The following is a 15,763-nucleotide window of genomic DNA, read 5'->3' as shown; positions in this document are numbered from 1 at the left end:
CTTTAGTGTTCTAATAGAAGAAATCGATCAAAAGTTTTTGACATACCTTAGAATTGTCATGGTGTACAAGTTCATCACATTCTTCTCCTGGCACTCTGAAGGGAAAAAAAACATTGAGAAATGTGCAAATAACTTCCTTCCAAATGCAGTGATGAAAATCATATAGTTTACATGTCAATCACTTTCTGTCATATAGTTTACATGTCAATCACTTTCAATGTCAGGGCATTCTGATTACACAAGAATATTCATACCGTACTTAGTGAGATAAAGCTCACTTTGGCTTAAACATAGCTCTCTAAACATGATCATTCTGCCCCGTTTAACTTGCGCTTTATAATTAAAATCCAATATTCCCGCTAACCTGGTGAGAATCACAAAATTCAGAATTATGAAGATGATGGCATTAAAAAAAATAATAAAAATAATAAAGTCTGTACTAGATGCATCACTGAGCTTGCAGTGCAGCCAATCATAACAGAAAACTGAAGCTGTAGCTGCTTAAAATTCACTTTTTCCCTCAATCTCTGTGGGGACATCATGGCAACGTAACTTTCAAATATGAAAAGTGTCAATAAGCATTTACAATATTAAAAACTTCACTACAAGCATGGCCATTACATGGGAGCATTACTATCAGCGGTACAGAAGGCTGTAACTCACAGTTTGAGTATAACATCAGTGCCCTTTTGCCGGGCACACAGGGAGAGAAGAAGGCAGTTTTTGGTCAGTGGACCATTGTCTCACCTTGTTGTTGACAGACATCTCTCGTACTGACTCATGCACATCGGGATGGTGTTCCGGATCCAGATCGGGTGCAAGCTCTCCCGCTCCAGTTCCCTCTTAAAGATCATCTCCCGGTGGATGAACATGGCAGCTCTTTAGGATTGTGGGCGAAGCAACATCCGAAAATTAGTAACAAAGAGTAAGTTGCACCAGAAACAATGCAAGCAACACCCTGGTAGTTTTAACAAACCATCAATTCTTCCAGACTCGATGTCAATTTTCAGGCATCTGTGAAGTTCCAGTTATTACTGGTTGCTGCTAGCATCAATGCTTTGTAAAGCATGTGAAAATCTAAAGTTCCATTGCTTTCTTGTTTTATGTCAATTTACTTCCATTTATCTGCTTTTCTGATTTTTTTTTTGCATTATTCAAGTCAACTTTATGGATAAACATTGAGTGAGAATGCACTTAACAATCCAGTATTAGTTTGTTTGTTTTTCATTCTTCCGTTCTTGTGAAAATAGTTCAGCAGTCAATGTAAATTCTGATTCATCTAGGTATTAAACGTTCGATAAAGATACAAAATCAGACGAGCTGATGAAGCTTCCAGGATCGAACGTGAAACTGTCCTAAAAATTTAAAAGCCTCATTCTAGATGCTATGATTCAATTTTGTACCTTTATTCGACTAAGCAGTATCAAGACTTTGAGTGCTCTGAGTGCCAATTGGCCAAACATTCCCACAGCTTTGCACACACTGTACAAACTCCTCAGTGCAGAAAGGGTTATCTTCTCTAATTTACAATAAATTTACCAATAGAAGACATTATAAAAGATAAAAAATAACTGATATTAGTGAAATCTCTAAAGATTTGATGTTGACGGAACTACCTGGCAGCTTGGATCGTTGTGGGCTGATAGGAGCAGAAGTCGAGGGCATAGTAGTTGCTGTACATTGGGATGGGCTCACGACTAGAGAGATAGACATACTTTTCCCTACACGTTCATCAAAAAAAAACAAACAAACAAACAAACAAGAAAAGAGACACAACACAAATAGGTATGAAACACTTGTGGCGGTAAAACTGTTGTGACAATTATGATTATATAACCCATGCATTACATCACTTTCTATACTGTCTGGAATGCATGGCTGATGCACATACTATAGAACAACAGATTTGTTCAGCAGTGCTGTTTCTGTAGTTTGACAAAAGATTACACTGTATAAGCTGTTATTTTCGTGTGGGTTTCATCATTTTTTCGCAAATCAGTGTCGGACCGTGAATTCAACAACATACGAAATGTCGCCATGCGTGAGGCTACTTGTGCACTAAGAATAGCCTTGGTGTCAATTTGCAAAAACAACATCTCGCGAAAATGTCTGTGACCTGCTCATTCGCAAAAATATCTGTACGTGAAAATACCAGCTTATACAGTACCACGCAGTTGTCTGGACCAGGAGCATCCCGAGAAAAGTGAACCAAATTCCCTGCAACTAAGTCCAATGAAAGAAATCCAATTTTCCAATATAGAATTGTTGATTTAGGTATATGCAAATATGATGATTTTGGCAATATTGCCTTTTTACTTGCATTCATGGCAATCACTATGTCATGAAAGTGATCTTACAATATCCCCAAGAAAGGAAAATTTTCAAGTCTTGGGACAGCTAGGTGCTTTATGAGTCTAACATTGACCAGTCCTTTTTAGGAGCTTTTTTTTAAACTCCTGATAGTTTAGCACAAATGGGCAGTGATCATACATGACTGTCACACTCAAGACAAAAGCAACTCCCATGTCAGAACAAGTTGTGTACTTTGAAGTTATCTTGAAATGTGGCGTATTTCCAACTTAAAGGGACTGCACAGTACTGGTTGAGTTGGGGATTCATGTTTTTAACATTCCTAAGTGAGATCATGAGAAACCTCTTATGAAATATGAAAGAGCATGTAATTTTAAGAAGGATTCAATGTTTATTTGATGAAAATTGGTTTTCAAATGGCTGAGATATGAAAAAAAATGATAATAATAAAAGGCGACAGGCCACACCTTTTATTAGGATCTCTTTGTTTCAACCTTTTTTTTGATATCTCAGCCATCTCAAAACCGATTTTCATCAAATAAACTTTTGATACCCCTTAGAATTGCATGCTCTTTGACATCTCATAGAGTGGTTTCTGAATATCTCGAAAAACGTTACGAGCTAAATCCTCACCTCAATCAGAACTGTACACACCCTTTAAAACAATTATGGTTATTGCTTACTGCCAAAGTGTGCTGCAAATAATAATTAGAATATCAAACTTGACTACTGAAAATGGAAAACCCAGTTAGACTTCAACAATATTCTTCTCAAAACTCATCTGTTTAATCAGTTGTATTTTTTTTTTCTGGAGGCACACACAGTCAATTATTAATTATTATATCACTGTATCACAAGTATTGTTTTTTCTTCTTCTTCTTTTGTTACTGTTATTTTGGTTTTTCATTGTCCTAATGCTATTGTGTTTTAGTATGAATAGCAGCAGTGCGCTTAGAACACCAGTATGAAGCGCCATGTAAATGGAATTATTATAATTATATATTATAATTATTATTATTGTTATTATAATTATATATTATAGATTATATTCAATATGTTTTGTTTAGATCTGTTAGACAGTTACATGTGCTATGTATTAATATTGATGTATAAACATGTATTCAAACTTTCCTGTACATATGTTGTTGTTATAAATAAACTCATTAATATAATGACAAAGGTCACGTTTCAATGTTCACAATAGCATGCTGCATGGCATTTTGTCAGTTATCACTTCCCATACACATATTACCAGACAGGTAGTGAAAGATGAATGAATGGTTGTCATGGGAACAGAAATTTTGGGAGGGCATCACTATCAGCCATACGTTTCCAGGGAGACTAATGCTGCACTCACCACCAGTCTGAGACGTAGTTTGATGCCCACCACGACTTCAGCTGAAGTAGCTTCTGCATTTTGCTCCCGAGGCCGCCTTCAAACTCCTGTTGGCATGGAAACAACACGACCAGTCCCTTTAGCTCACATTTTAGTGCGGTGTGAAGGTGTACTTCTTTTTTTTTTTTAAATGCATGTAAACGAATACAAGAGTTTTCATGAATACATCCTTTTTATGACCAAGGTTTGCCCTCGTTGACATTATAAATGAACTGAGACTGGAAACACTATCAATCCAAAAATGGAAGCCAATATTTGAAGTCTTAGCAGAATCTTGATTCGGTATATATCAAGCCCTTATTAAAACTGAAAAGTTGATGTGATCACACTCCACATAATTAAGTCATGATTTGTATTGCGTATGTACAAGGAGAAAAAGAACTATTTTCTCCTCTGCAACCAGACAAAGACTTGAACATAAAAGTGATAACGATGTACCTATCTAAAACTGAGGTAGATGACAGGATGAAATTTGGAGGAACTACAGTTTGTTGCCAGATCAAAGGGCTTTTAAATCTATCAAATTGAAATATTTCATAGAAGATTTTAAACCCAAATGCACGAAAGCCACCATGAGAAGTGATGAATGAAGATCAAAATTCTCTAGGCCATCCCCATGTGATAGTAGGATACAGGTTTATAGTATGATTAGGCTGATGTGTATAATGTTACATATTAGGTTACAATAAAGTTATAAACTATGATAAACTGCACTGTTGTATCCTTGAATGAAGGTTGGAATTTCAAATAAAAAACAGCTTTGTTGAAAACAGTTGAAAACAAAAAGGTTATAGGGTTTCATTATGAATGTCATTCACCTTCTCATCACTAGTTGAAAAAAAAAAAAACATCAATGAATTAAAGTGAAAGTATAGGAAGTTGGATACAACCTAAAAACATTCAGCTTTATTGAACACATAACAAGTATGCTCATTGGCTTGGTTACTTTTATATTCTACTAGTTTCTAAACCTTATTATTAGTCAAATTCACAATGAAAGAAAAGATACAGAATTGAAAAGTTCCAAGGAAAAGACATAAGATATTAATCATTGTCAGAATTACTGTTCATATCTTTATGATGTGGTATCAGACAACCCTGAATATTTACGTATCCATAAAAGAGACTTTATGCAGGTACTTAACCTTCACTCCAGGCTTGCTGAGGTATTCAATGATGGTGTCATGTGACACTATTTGAACTGACGCATGACATCTTCCCACAAATTTGTTTGCCACTCCTGTGACAAACCCACCATGTCAACAAGTTCAGATGAGCATTACCCATTAAACTTGAATAAGTCTGTAGCATTGGCCCCCAAATGAAATTACCTGCTCTTTATTATGTGTGCTTATTTTGCATGAACAGAGAATTCCAGCGAGTATTATTATGCAGCCAACTAAGAATTGGGGCATTTTGAAAATTCTACGCTTGACCTTTGGAGCATCAAATTTCGCTTATACTATAGGTGTGTGTCCATACACCCACCTGTCTGTAGACTCTCACACACACATACCATGTGTATGCAGAATGAGCTTGGCATACCCGCAAAACAAGGGTTGAAGCGTATACTCTCTATCACATGAGCACACTGAAAGGACGACTACATTGTAGTTCCATATACAACAGAGTAAAATTCAAAATGTTCTTTCATCCAAAATTCCTCAAAAAGTTACTGAAGGACCCGACACAAAATGGTCACGGGCTCCATAGAACCAACGAAGACAATATAAAATGGCATTTTCAGTGATACTTAGCAGTTTATTATCTCTAAAAGTTATGGCATGAGACCAAAGTTTTTAAGAGTGCTCAGACTGTGTGCTGTTGGTTTGTGTTACTCATTAATCTCACTTGTGCATTTTCACCTAAATCTTGCCATCTGAGCTAGAGTGTGTTTGCAGTGATTTTACTCTGAATTTTCAGAAATTACATCTGTCACTACCACACAAAAAAAGCAATAAAAACCACAGAAACTCAAGCATACACAACAGCTGGGGACAATGATGATTAATATCTAAATCAGGGCTCCACACTAACTTTTATTTTTGGTGGCCCAAAGGCAAACATCCGACCTTTTTTGGTGGCCCGATCAGGCTACCACATTCTTAATTTCTGAAATTTTGGTGGCCCGACGTGCGTTTTTGGTGGCCCCGGGCCACCGGGCCACCGTTAGTGTCGAGCCCTGTCTAAATGATACCAATAATGAAAAATGTCAAGAGGGAGATATTCCTCAAATGAGGCAAAATCCAAAACTCGAGGCACCGTTTCATTAAAGTTGTCAGCCCTCACCATTTGTAAGTCTCTGACAATTACCATATATATATAGTAACAGTCTGTGACCATTGAGCTTCTCAGTCAATCAAAACCAAGGATTTTACTTAACTTGTCAGGGGGCTGACAATTTGTCAGGGCCGACAACTTTCATGAAACAGTGCCCTGAAGTCCACCATACAGCAAACCAGACTGGTACTGCAGGTAATATTTCACAGGTGGACGGCTACCACCCTCTCATGTTTTTTTTTTATATAATGTAAAAGTGAATATTTTTTTGGCATTCGGCACCGAGTAAGAAGTACTTAGCGTGTTTTTCACTGCGCGGAATCAAGACACCATCAACTCCTGGAACATATGGTTCGCAAAATCTTTTCATGCTTTTATTTTCGTGCTAGTTTCTGGTTGTACGAAATGCACAAAAATTTCCACTTTTACAGGACTGACTTGCATTGGATAGGAATGTCATAGAATGGCAGGAATTAGCATAAAAATGTCCAAAGGAATACAATGTGATGCAATGAAACTGAGAGTAAAGGAAAGGAAAGAGAAGGAAAGATATGGAAGATATGGGGTGGGATGAAATGAAAAGGAATGCAATGGAACACAATTGGCATGGCTGGTAAACTTACACAAGTTACGTTCAGACGACAAGCCTTAACCACGAGGTTAGGAATCCTCGAGGTTAGAGCTTGTAGTTAGGGACCGTGAAGACGCACTCGTAGTTAGCTAACCCCGAGGTTAGCTCGATGTTAAGAGCCACGAGAAATCTTCTGGTTAACGCTCTAACCACAAGTCGCGGGGGGTCCCACTTGTAGTTAAGCACCATGTGGACACAAAAATCAACATACTCAAAGGGGCAGGAGCTTAACCTCGAGGTTAAGATTCGTTGTGTGGATGCACGTCGTAGTTTGGGGGCAAGAGCTTAACCTCGAGGTTTCTAAACCTCGAGGTTAGGGCCTGTCGTCTGAACGTAACTATTGGCTTCACTGTGTTCTGCTCCTATCCAAGCTACACTTGGATTAAGATTGGTATGAAATTGTAACTGTTAAGCAAGATATTTTCTCGGCATGAAATTTTCACGAATTGGAGCTGCCGACCTTTTTTGTGGCATGAAATTTTTCGCCAATTGTCTCACTGGCATTCAATGCATATAGTATGGGTAGACGAGAACTTTTGATTTCGTCAATCTTGGCTCTTGCGAGATTTGTGAAATTGATATGCATGCGAACATTTCCGGTTTTATAGTAGATGAAAAAGAATAAAATGAAATGTTAAGGAGAATCATATGCTGTGATAGAAGTGTAAAGTGATGAAGGGGAATATTGAAGAGATGGAATTAAACCGGGTGGAATATTATAAACAAAATAGAATGGGGACTACACTAGGCTTGACTAGGACTCACCCTGGCCTGGTCCTCCAGTTTCTTGAACTCTTCTGGGGCCAGGACGTGCTCCACGGAGTCCAGGAACTTCTGGATGGTGGCCTCCAGAGGGGGCACTGGCTGGCGGGGCAGGCACAGCTGCTGACTGTAGGTCGTCGGATGGCGGCTGCAGATCATCCTTAGCAACAGGCCCCACAGCTGGGTGGCGCTGCTCTGCTTTCTGGGAGGCTCATCTATGCAAAACAGGAAGGAGTGAAAAGGGTAGCACCATAACTTCTTAAAGATTGCTCGATAAGGTACTGTAATGAGAAGAATGTACACTTTTTATTTTGTAATGTATGAATAATTGCACCTCTTGAGTGGAGAACCAATAGACAACCTGACCTGACTACAACAGTATGAAATACCTCCATGATGATCTACAATGCTGGAACAGTAAAATACCATATATATTTCTAGATTTCAAGATCTTTATGAATATATTACAGGAGCTCTCTTGCTGATTTTTAGACTTTTGCATTTGAAAATCTATAAATTGGATACACTACACTAGGTCCAGAGTTTCTGAACCTATAGTAATTGGGATGAGGAATATCAATGTATTAACATTCAAAATTCATAGCAAATTACAACAAACAAGCATTATGACATGGCAGCTTTACATAGGATTGGGTGCTCAAGGAAGGAGAACAAAAGAAGAAACATGCAGAAATTCTACACAGGTAAACTTATTATTATCAGAATAAGCAAGCATTATTGTAATGGAATCACACTGCTACATTACTGGGATATGTGAGCCTCTATGTCATCATTCTTATTCAGTGTATTAAGTTTAGGGCATTTTTTGAGTATTACTTCATCTGATCAAGACTACTATAAATTCTTCAAACATATGGATACATGACACTATTGACTTATGTACTGCACTGTCCATGATGTGACATTATATAAATTGTTTAGAATGCCCCTGAGCTATGCGATTTCACATACTACTACCTGCATATTTCCATGGACGCTCCTGCATCTTGTAAATTCACATTCAGGAAAGGTGTGCGCCTAGCTAGGTAGCCCCTTCATGTGTGCTCCTAATGAGTTGGTGATTGTGGCGTACATTTGTGACTTTTTGTTTATTCTACTTGAGAAACTTGTTCGGGATGCCCTTCTGACTAGATGGGACAAATTGAGAGAGAGATGGAACTTTTTCTTGGACTGAGCTTAGATTTTGAATCTTGGCCACCATTACACTACACAGCCCAATGTTTTTCTACAACACCTTTTCATACTCTACTGATCATCTATAGCTTCTTTACCATTACACTGGACTGAGGTCTCTGGAGCACAATGGGGTGTTTGAAAGCCTGGACTATCTTCTTCATCTACCTGCTGAGGAATGCTTTGTCCAGCGAACTTGAATACCAGCTTTACTGTTCTGCTATTCAATGGAAGGAGATCCAAGAACCAGCAGCAAGTGTCAAGCATTATGGGGCCCCAGTATCCTATTATCCAAACTGCACAGCTGTATTTAACTCATCAATACTGGTATGCGGTGATGTTGATCCAAACCCTGGACCTATTCAGAAGGAGGACAGTGAATTACCTGTCAACCATGATGAGATTCCTCACCGTGTGTCTCAACAAATTACGTATGACCCCCCTACACTACATCTTTTGAACACGAATAACCAGCGTCATAGATTACAGCCTGATGTATGGAGACGAATCTGCAGTCTTCGGATTGGACGACGCAAAAGAACACATCGCGGCAGACGGGCCAGAAAAAGAACGCTAAATCAGAATACAAGTAATTTTTTGGAGAAAGCTACTGCTGATGAGGAAAATGATATGAATAAACAGTCTAATGTATCTAATTTACACTCATGTATTGAAGTAAAATCTTAAGGTTTGAAGTTTGCTCATTTAAATATTTGTAGCCTTTATCCCAAAATTGACCACATTAGGGATAAGTTTGCAAATAAGATTTTTGATGTGCTAACTTTTTCAGAATCTCATTTAGATGGAACAATAGGTGATGCTGAATTGTTTTTGGATGGCTATATGATTGAACGTACAGATCGCAACTGCCGCAGAGGCGGTGTTGTGGTGTATGTAACAGATAAGCTTTCATATACTCGCAGAGTCAACCTTGAACAACCTGGTTTGGAAAGTTTATGGGTTGAAGTCAAACTACCATGCACAAGGCCTATACTAGTCGGGACATTTTACAGACCCCCTGACTCTGATGTAGATTATTTCAACAAACTCGATGATGCAATATCTTTAGCCACTCAAACTGGCTTTGAATGTTTTATTCTGGGGGATTTCAAATATGATGCATTAAGTGGTAGAGGATCCCGTTTTGTTAACCAATTATGTAATCATAACAGTTTGCATCAAATGATCAAAATCCCGACTAGAGTAACTGATAGGAGTACTACATTAATTGATCTTGTTCTGTCAAACACTCCCCAAAATGTATGTGAATCAAATGTTGTTCCACTTGTTTAAGTGACCACCGCCTTGTGTATGTTGTGCGTAGACTCTTTCGACCTTATGTACCACCAAGAATGATTACCGCACGAAATATCAAACAACTTAATGAGAATATGTTTCTTACAGACCTAGAAGAATGTTTGAAAAATATTGTCTGGTCGCAAGATATTCATGGAATATGGGATATGTGGAAAGATATATTTGTTCAGTCATGTGACAGACATGCTCCACTAGTCACAAAGAGAGTTAGAGGAAATAAGACACCTTGGGTTTCACCTGAGTTCATATCTCTGTCAAGTTAAAGGGATCGGTTACGAGAGAAGGCCGAAAAGTCACACACCAAACTTGACTGGCAGTTGTACAGAAATTGTCGTAATTATGCTAATAACCTCCGCTTTAGAGTTAAGAGAGATTTCTGTAAAACTCAAATAGTTTCAAATAAAAACAATCCACGGCAATTGTGGAAAATTTTACAGGAAATAGCGCCCACCAGTGTGAGGTTCACCCCATTGAGTCTGTCACTTGGTGATCAAGTAGAATGTGATCCCCTCAAAATTGCAACTATGTTCAACAAGTATTTCTTATCAATTGGGAGAGAACTTGTTTCAAAGTTTCATTTGCAAAATCAGTCACCTGTTTTATTGTCATATAGAGGGCATATGCTATGAACACATTTACTTTGACTGACATTGATAAAGAATTTGTTGAAAAGGAACTAAAATCCATTGAAGCAGCCAAATCCTCTGGTCTAGATGGTTTTAGTAGTCATTTGCTCAGGTTGGCAGCACCTGTCATAGCACAATCAGTTACACAGATGTATAAGGGCAAGTCCAAGATAACGCGCACGTTACGTATGGGACATTCAGAGACTTTTATGACCTGAAAAATAGTGTTAATGGCCTTTGATCATATTGAACTTTATCATGGTGATTGATATCTAGGAGAAGTATAATCATGTAAAAGATGGAGAAAAATGACCTTCACAATTATAGTCTAGAAGAGAAAATATGTGCCGTTACGTATGGGACCAGAAAAAAAAATTTTTTTTTTTTTTCAACCTCAAAACTCTCTGAAAGTATTTCATTCTACAACTTGTAACTCACTGTGATGAAAGTCACAACACTCAAGATTATCAGAGGTAAGTTTCATGTCATGAGGCAAAAAGCTGTAATTACAGGTTCGAATTAAAGACAGACATGACGTGTTACGTATGGGACACTTTGTCCCCCATTCGTTTAGTGTGTGGAGAACCATGTTCATGGGTATTTTGCATAATTATTGAAGTAAAATCAGTTGAAACTACTCAATACTGATCCAGATTGTCACGGAAACAATATTCCCCAAATATTTACCATCATAATCATATTTAATCATATTTTTATATTTTTATGACCAACCTGAGTGTGCATGCCCCTTGTCCCCCATTCGTTTAGTGTGTGGAGAACCATGTTTATGGGTATTTTGCAAAATAATTTTGTAAAATACCCATAAACAAATTTTTGTGTTGTTATTGAGGTAGAATCAGTTGAAATTACTCAAATACTGATCCAGGTTGTCAAGGGAACAATATGCCCCAAATATTTACCATCATAATCTTTAATCATATTCTATATTTTTATGACCAACCTGAGTTTGTATGCCCCATATTTTTATCAGGATAGTTACTACTAAAAAATCGAATAGTTAAGTGTTTACTTCCATTGATGAAGGACAGTTTGCCATTTAGTTTCAATAGAAAAAAAACTGGACACAAGAAATATTAAATTTAATAAATATGCAATACCTGCTGCATGGAACCCCAGTAATCGAGTGAATATATGATGTCTGTCTAGCAATCAGGTCATTGATACGAGTCACACCTCGATATGTACATTGTATACCCATGATTTTTGTCATGGCTACTACTGAAAACTTAGCAAGGACAATTTGTTTATCACTTGCAATAAAAAAAAAAATTATACAAAAAACACTAATTTGAAGTAACATCTTCATTATCATCACATACATGTGTTATACAATGCAACTACAATGCAGCTAGAGCTCTACATTGTGTGGTGAACAGTACCCAATATACTTGTAGTTGAACTGCAATTTTTCAATATGTTTGTGTATTTGGTTTCAGTACCCTTTAAATCAGAGGTCTCTACTTAAAGGGACTGTACAGTTCTGGTTCAGATGGGAATTCTGATTTCAACTTTTACAAGATAATTAGCACTTCTTTTATGAAATATTTAAATAGCATACAATTCTAAGAGGAATTCAAAGTTAACATGACAAAAATCCGTTTTGAAATGGCTGAGATATCCAGAAACGTGGTATCCTAACAAAAGGTGGGTCACATTTTTTATTAGGACCACTTCATTTTACTTTTTATTTGTTTTTTGTTACAAGTTTGGAATTTGGATCTCCATCAAATGAACTTTGAATTCCTCTAGTCTTAGAATTGTAATGCTCTTTAATAATTCATATAATTGGTTTCCAATCATCTCGTAAAATGCTGAAAACTGACTCCCCATTTCTACAAAAACTACACCATCCCTTTAATGCTGATTTTCATTGTGTATTTTGCCATCTCCCCCTCCCCCTTTCTGAAAACTATTCAGTCAAGTACATGTATTGTTTCAAGTATCTATAACTCAAAAGTAGCTGCAAAGTTGGGATGCTTTCTTCATGATGATTGACCATTTGTGTACTGAGAGACCCTCCCAGCTAGCTACATGCATTCATATGCAATATGTATGAGGATGTCCCATACGTAACGCATTTGTCCCATACGTAACATTATTTAATTGCCTAATAAAAAGTATTTCTTTTACAGTTTTTTCTTTTTTCTATGGTATTTAACTTCTCTAAACAATAAATTAGAACTTTCCAAAAGGGCATTCAAATAACCTTAGAAATTTCAGAGAAAACCTAAAAAAATGACCTCAATTTGTTACGTATGGGACATCTCATGATAAGACACGAGCTAATTTGCATAATCATTTGCATAATCCCTACATTTTCATACCAAGTTAAACTATTTGATGAACTTCTTATGTCAACATACTAATCAAATATCATTTGCTTTCCTTTGAATAAATAAGAATTTTTATAAATGTCCCATACGTAACGCTGTACTTCACATTTATGCAAATGAAGCCCTTGAAATTTGCATAAATTTACATAATATCATTTTTTCCTCCATGGAAATCAAAACTTCAACTCATAAGCTTCAAAATGATACCAAACATGTCAATATCGAGCAAAGATGAAATTTTGCCTTCTGAGGGGACCTGATCTTGGACTTGCCCATAATTGTTCCATTCGAGCAGGTGTTATCCCCCCTTGTTGGAAACGGGCAAAAGTAACCCCAATTCACAAGGGAGGAGACAAGACTAACATTGACAATTATCGACCAATTTCAGTACTACCTGTTATTGTCAAGATACTTGAAAAAAGTGTACACAACCAACTCCATGATTACTTTGTTGACAATGGTCTACTTACCCCCCATCAGTCGGGTTTCAGAAAGGGCCATTCCACTCATTCTGTTTTGACTTTTGTTACTGACCTCTTATTGAGGAATATGGATAGAGGAAGTTTTACTGGTCTTGTCTTCCTTGATATAAGGAAGGCATTCGACACAGTAGATCATGCGATATTACTTAGGAAGTTACAAACGTACGGTATTGAGGGAACAGCTCTTAAGTGGTTTACTTCCTACTTAAACGAACGAACTCAGTATACTGTTGTTCAAAAAAAGAAATCTGCCATTCATGAAACAAAGTTTGGAGTACCGCAGGGGTCCATATCAGGACCTCTGTTGTTTACTATTTTCATGAATGACCTGCCAAGAGTAGTTGATGAGTGTGATATAATGATGTATGCAAGATGATACGGTTATGATGTTCAGTGATCCAAATCCTGAAAGAATAGAAATGGTTTTAAACCGAGAACTCAAGAAAGTGAAGTCTTGGTTAGATGAGAATCACCTCACACTCAATGTGGATAAAACACAGGTACTTGTTGTTGGTACACAACAGAAGTTTGTTCAGTCCAATCTGAATATGGTCTTTAAGGTGAATGATGTAATTATCAAACAGGTCCAAAGTGTGAAGTATTTAGGGGTCTGGATGGATCAGCATCTTAGCTGGCAAGAGCAAATCCAATATACCTAAAAAAAGATAGCAACCAGATTAGCATTACTCAGACGAGTTAGAACATATCTAACTCTTGACAGCGCTAGATTGCTTGGTAATGCATTGGTCTTACCTTACTTTGACTATTGCTGTAATGCCTGGACGAATTGCAATCAGCGCAACAGGTCGATACTGATCAAACAACATAAACAAATGGCAAGGATAATACTGAAAGCAAATCCTTTAACACCCTCCTCTCAAATGTTCAAAACCTTGCATTGGATTCCTATGGAGGAACGTTGGCGGTTCCATCAGGCTAAGCTCTTATATGATGTATTTAATGGTTCTGCTCCATCCTATTTGATTGATCGCTTCACGCTATGCAGTAGTACACATCGATACAGGACAAGAAGGGCGGGCACCCATGGTCTTGTTTTGCCCAGAGTCACCTCTGAGAGTGGGAAAAGGGCTTTTTCTTTCTCTGGAGCTATGCTTTGGAATGCACTTCCTGCAATTATACACAGTTCTCCTTCAAAAGCTACCTTTTGCTGTAATTATTTGAAACATTTCGCCTCATAACCTGGGTTTTTTACTATCTGATATATGTAGATCTTGTTAGATCCATTTTCCGTAATCTCTGTTGTATATTTCTGTAGTGTTATTTGTCTGTTTCGTTTGACTTTTATGAATGAGTTTGTGACACAGGGCCTCTAGGGAGAACAGTGCATTGACTACTGATAGGGCCACCCTGTATAAATATGACTAAATAAATAAATAAATAAATTCCACACCATGGGATTTTAGACTCTATTAATAGCCAGGAAAATATTCATACTAATCATATGATCACATGCAAATGTGAATAATCCACCAGCATGAGGCCAGCTGATTTTGAAAACAAACAAACTTTAGAGAGGTGTGGTTACATAACTAACAGCATATAATCCACATCATGCCATGATAATATTACACAGCAAGATCTGAAGCTCACTATAGAACAGATCTTGTTTCAAATGAATATGTCGTCAGTCTACAAAAGGAAACTTATTCTGAACTTCATTTCGTTCGTTGAAGGTCCTTGAAAGTGAGGCTGGTTGGCCTCGTGAATGCACAACACAAATATTGTGTTTTGTCCTTTAAAATATCAAAGTTCGTTTCTATTTCGCTCCTTTGACGGAACTTACACATCCATCTGCGGTAGGAGAGAAGAATCCGCATCATGAGGCGCCGGAAGTGGATGAGGACGATGAAATAGACCACGCCCACTGTGGTGGAGACTATCATCACCTGAGACGGACGAGGGAGCCCTGGAAAATATGGTCAAGAGAAAAGGGAAACATCCAATATCAGGATCACTGTAAACAGCAAAGAACACTCTGGATAATTTTTCCCATTATTTGAGCCTTCTGATATTGGACTTCCATGTGACAGACAGTCGTATATCATAGTACCAATCGGCTGCATTACAATTTTTGAATAATCTCAAATAATATAATTAATGATGATGATGACAATAATAATAATGATGATGATAATAATAATGATAATAATGAAAATAATAATAATAATAATAATAATAATAATAATAATAATAATAATATTAATAACAATAATAATAATAACAACGTATGTGTTCTGTTATACTTGCATCCACTAAGTAGATTACATCCTGTGAAATACATGTAAAGTTTTTCTTGAAAAATTGAAATGTAATTGCATCGTATTGCTCAGTGCTGTCATTATGGCAGTACACATCATATGAGATGGCATGCTGTCTGGTAAAAGGAACAT

General features: G+C 37.2%; 1 protein-coding gene across 1 annotated transcript in view; it reads right to left on the bottom strand.

Moving 5' to 3' along the window:
• The window catches only part of LOC140237936 (carnitine O-palmitoyltransferase 1, liver isoform-like), a 41,919-nt gene that overhangs the window by 9,541 nt on the left and 16,615 nt on the right, over positions 1-15,763 (bottom strand). The window contains exons 3-8 of the mRNA XM_072317865.1: positions 15,157-15,279; positions 7,383-7,594; positions 3,668-3,753; positions 1,617-1,721; positions 748-879; positions 47-95 (exon numbers count right to left, since the gene is read on the bottom strand). Of these exons, the coding sequence (XP_072173966.1) occupies positions 47-95; positions 748-879; positions 1,617-1,721; positions 3,668-3,753; positions 7,383-7,594; positions 15,157-15,279 (707 nt within the window). The remainder of the gene's footprint in view (positions 1-46; positions 96-747; positions 880-1,616; positions 1,722-3,667; positions 3,754-7,382; positions 7,595-15,156; positions 15,280-15,763) is intronic.

Source organism: Diadema setosum, chromosome 14, assembly GCF_964275005.1.
Source record: "Diadema setosum chromosome 14, eeDiaSeto1, whole genome shotgun sequence".
NCBI classification, from domain to species: domain Eukaryota; kingdom Metazoa; phylum Echinodermata; class Echinoidea; order Diadematoida; family Diadematidae; genus Diadema; species Diadema setosum.
The sequence above is the reverse complement of the archived record's forward strand: the minus strand, read 5'-3'. Positions and strand labels throughout refer to the sequence as shown.